The sequence below is a fragment of the Frankliniella occidentalis genome, unplaced genomic scaffold, assembly GCF_000697945.3.
Source record: "Frankliniella occidentalis isolate FOCC.00 unplaced genomic scaffold, Focc_3.1 Scaffold97, whole genome shotgun sequence".
Classification (NCBI taxonomy): domain Eukaryota; kingdom Metazoa; phylum Arthropoda; class Insecta; order Thysanoptera; family Thripidae; genus Frankliniella; species Frankliniella occidentalis.
In genome coordinates this window covers 149,075-152,809 of record NW_026267226.1, presented here as the reverse complement: position 1 = coordinate 152,809, position 3,735 = coordinate 149,075, and the positions used below count along the sequence as shown (strand labels likewise).

The window sequence follows — 3,735 nt, the reverse complement described above, 5'->3', positions numbered from 1 at the left end:
GGGGGGGGGAGCAGTTGAGCGTAAGTACCTCGGCAGCCGTCGCAGCGCGGCGCCAAACATTCTCGTGATTTAAGCGACGGAGATCCATCCGTCAGCGGCGGGCGGCGGCGGCGCGTCAGGTGGACGTGGAAGCAGGAAGTGGAAGCTGGAAGCACGCCGGGCAGGGTAATGAATGAGGCTGGGGAGCGAGTAGTGCGGCGACAGCGGCGATAGCGTCCACCGTCGTGCCGCGACTGAAACTCTCGGCCCCCGAGGGGGCGTGAGGTCCTTATCTGCCTCCCGTCAGGTCGGGGACTCGTGGCTCGCGCTGACGTGGGCCGCATTTGCAGGCGATCAACGTGCCCCAGCTGGTGGAGCTGCCGGTGGGCGACAACCTCGAGGACCACGCGCGCGTCGCCGGCCTCGAGTTCTCCTGCGGCCCGCCCCTGTGCGTCGTGGACGGGGCTAGCCGGGTCCGCGACATGTACACGTACGCGACCACGCGCACCGGCCCGCTGGCCGAGGGTATCGGGCTCCAGTACAGCGCCTTCTTCCGCACCGACCTGGACCCGCCGCCGCCGGCGGGCACCGGGCCCCCGGCCAAGCAGCCCGACTTGCAGATCCTGTTCCTGGCCAACCTCGAGATGGAAAACGGCGGGCGGTAAGATTTTCTTACGGTGTGGGGTGATTTTTCTTCATACGGCCTTTCTCTTGTGAATTTCGAAAACTTCATCCTGTGCCGGACCTGAAGGTGCCTGATTAGCGAGCCCTGGCGGTGGAACCGCCTCCAGTGGACGCCGGCCGTGCTGCACCCGCGAAGTCGCGGCCGGGTGCACCTCAACCTCGCGGACCCGCTGGGGCAGCCCATCGTGGAGCTGGGCTACCTCTCCGACGAGGGCGGCCACGACCTCGCCGTCCTCGTGGAGGGGCTGAAGATGGGCGTCGCGCTGGGAGACTCGCTGGCCAAGTTGGGGCTCACCATCAACAAGGACAACACGCGCACCCCCTTATGCAGGTGGGTCCTGTACTCAGATCTGTGGACACCGATTTCTGATAAGATCAATTTAGATGTTGATTTTCCTTGATGTGACGTTTTTTCAGACACCTGTCGTTCGGATCGGACGAACACCTGCGGTGCGTGGCCCGAACCACGACCAACACCCTCTGGCACTGGACGGGGACGTGCCGGATGGGTCGCGAGGACGACGACGCGGCCGTCGTGGACTCGAAGCTCCGCGTCAGGGGCGTGCGCGGCCTCCGGGTGGCGGACGCGTCAGTCATGCCCTCCGTGACCAGCGGCAACACCAACGTGCCCACCATCCTGGTCGCCGAGCGCGCCGCCACCATCATCCTGGGCGACCACGGCCTGCTGCCGAGGATGAACTAAAGCCGAGCGCGGGCGCGATGATTCCCTGATCTGCTGTCCAAACTTTACTCTCCTTCAACGGCAGAGTCCACGAACTTCGGCCCTGCCGTCAGATGTAGTTTTGGCAGATAATTTCAACCATTACAAAACACAGCACAACGCCCTCCCCGGCCGGCGATGAAAGAGAAAACAAACGCTCCCACACAGCAGCGGCAGCGGTACATTATGCAGTGTTGGGGAAGAAAATATCCCCCCGGCGGCATCCTTGTGCAGGGACCTTGGGGCCGGAAATTTATTGTCGGTTCCCTCTGCCAAAAATTCTTGTGCGCGGACCGAACGAACGCCCTTCCACGGTCCCAACTTAGCACCCCCCTCCAGCAGCGAATCTCAAGGGCACCAACACAACAGAACACAACGACAGGCCCGCGCCGAATTACAAAAGGCAGTGGAGTCCCCAGCGAGTCCCAGCGCGCCGTTCCCGGTCCACTTTCTCTACCCGCGCCTCGCGGAGCCCGGTCGCCGCCCCCCTCTGCTTGCCGTGCTCACTATCTTGATTTGTTTGAGATCCTTTGCCATGATCACCCCTTGATCCTTCATCTCCTGCCGTAGCAAGCGCCGTACCCCTCCCCCTTTCCCTTCTCCCCTACTCCCCCGCCCGGCCCACCCCACCCACGCCGGCCGGGGCGCCGTCACCGTCGGCGACGGCGAGGCGAGCCGGTCTCCCTGGCGCGTCGCGACTCCGGGCCGGGAATAGAGGACGGCGTCGCGGCGCCTGAGAGGGCGACAAAGTTATGGTGCAGTAGAGGGTGGTCTGGCCGGGGTGGGCCGGGGGAGCGCCGCGGGGCGGCAGGGTCGGGCGGGGTCCGGCGGGGGTGGCGGCGAAACGGGGCCAAGGGAAGGCGCTGGAGTGCAAGTAAGTCACCGGACCAGGCCAGGCACTTCAATTCACCTGGCGCTGCCCGCCCCGTGTCCGCCTCTCCGACACAGCGGTGCCGCGGCGCCCTTCTCCCTGACCTCTCCGCCTCCAGGACCTCCTCCAGGAACGATCGCGGGGGGCTCCGGGGGCCTCTTTGCGGTCGTAAGAAATTTTCATAGAAAAGAAGCCGTCAGTTTGATGGTTTGTCCCCCTCCGTAAGAAGAAGAAAAGTGAAGAAGGTGGGTGAAGGGGGCTCTCCAGTGAGGCTCGGCTCCTGTTTGCCCAAAGCCTTGGAAGTGTTTGTTCCAGCCACTAGGCCACAAGGCCGCCTCCAAACCTCCCCCTTCACCCCCTTATCCCGTGGCGTGGTCAGATATTGCAGTCTCCTGTGCAAGCAGCAGCAGCAGCAGCAGCAACCCCCCGACTATTACTGTAGTTCCCCTCAACTGTAATGGCACGCCTGGGCCGGACCTGCGCCTCCCGCGCGGCCCGCGGCGTTGTCTGCGGCGTGGTGTCACGTGGCGCGGCGTGGCGTGGCGTGGCGAGGAATGGCGCGGTCACCGCCTGTTCCAGTTGGCGGTCCAGTCCCTCCTGCTCCTGCTGGGTCTCGGCTGCTCAAGTTTCTCTCCTTGCCCCTCCGCCCCCCCCGCTTTTCCCCTTTCTCCTCAGCCGCTGCTCGTCCGTAGCGCCAAATAAATGGTTCGCCCCCCTATCCCATTCATGGCACCGACTCGTGAAATTTATTTCTGTAGGGCGGGCGGGCCGCCGCAAGGTTAAGAGCTTATCCCGCGTGTACCCGACAACTAAAACTAAAGCGGAATTCAGCGTGAGTTCTTTCACCTTCACCCGGAATACGGGTCAATGGGTTTTATTGAGCTCCACGTCGAGCTCGTAGAGCTCATTTACTAACCTGTTTACAACATGCACAAATAAATAACATTAACAAGATAGAGTATGCGTCGACGCCGTAGACGAGCTCTCGAGTGTTTTTTTTTAAGTTTTTGCTTAGTTGTTTAATTTGTTTGTTTGGTGTGACAGTCCACTCATTTTCTCTTTGTCTCTCCGGCCTCCCAGCGGCGCAAGCTCCTCTGCTTGGCCGCACGCCACCAGATGAGGAGATGACGAGATAGGAGGCTGAAGCGGCTGGTCCCTGGACCCCGGGCCCCCCGGGCCGGTCCGCGCGGGCGCCTCGAGTGCGGCCCGGGGAGGCAGCAAGCAGGCGGGAGGCAGGCAGCAGTGGATTTTCATTATTACACGAAAGATTGGGGGCTCCATGGCTTCCGTCTCCCTCCTGTTCCCCCCTCCGCCTCTCCCCGCTGCTCCTCCTCTTCCGGCCGGTGGGGCTTATCGCAACCAACCTGTGCGCCCTCCAGTCCTCCAGACACGGGGCGTGGCGGAGCGTGGCGGGGTCCGAGATGGGGGGCAGAGGGCCAGGAGGAGGGTGGGGCATTCATGAATTACTTAAGGACCTGCT

At 63.0% G+C, this 3,735-nt stretch overlaps 2 protein-coding genes across 5 annotated transcripts in view; one reads left to right on the top strand and one right to left on the bottom strand.

Moving 5' to 3' along the window:
• LOC113205360 (protein enabled homolog) overlaps positions 1-3,735 on the bottom strand; it is a 118,680-nt gene that overhangs the window by 9,684 nt on the left and 105,261 nt on the right. The window lies entirely within an intron of this gene.
• Positions 295-1,395, top strand: LOC127749826 (glucose dehydrogenase [FAD, quinone]-like). The gene is made up of 3 exons (XM_052269624.1): positions 295-640; positions 731-994; positions 1,081-1,395. Exons 1-3 carry the CDS (start codon positions 462-464, stop codon positions 1,364-1,366), a joined length of 729 nt encoding a protein of 242 aa, XP_052125584.1. The 5' UTR covers positions 295-461; the 3' UTR covers positions 1,367-1,395.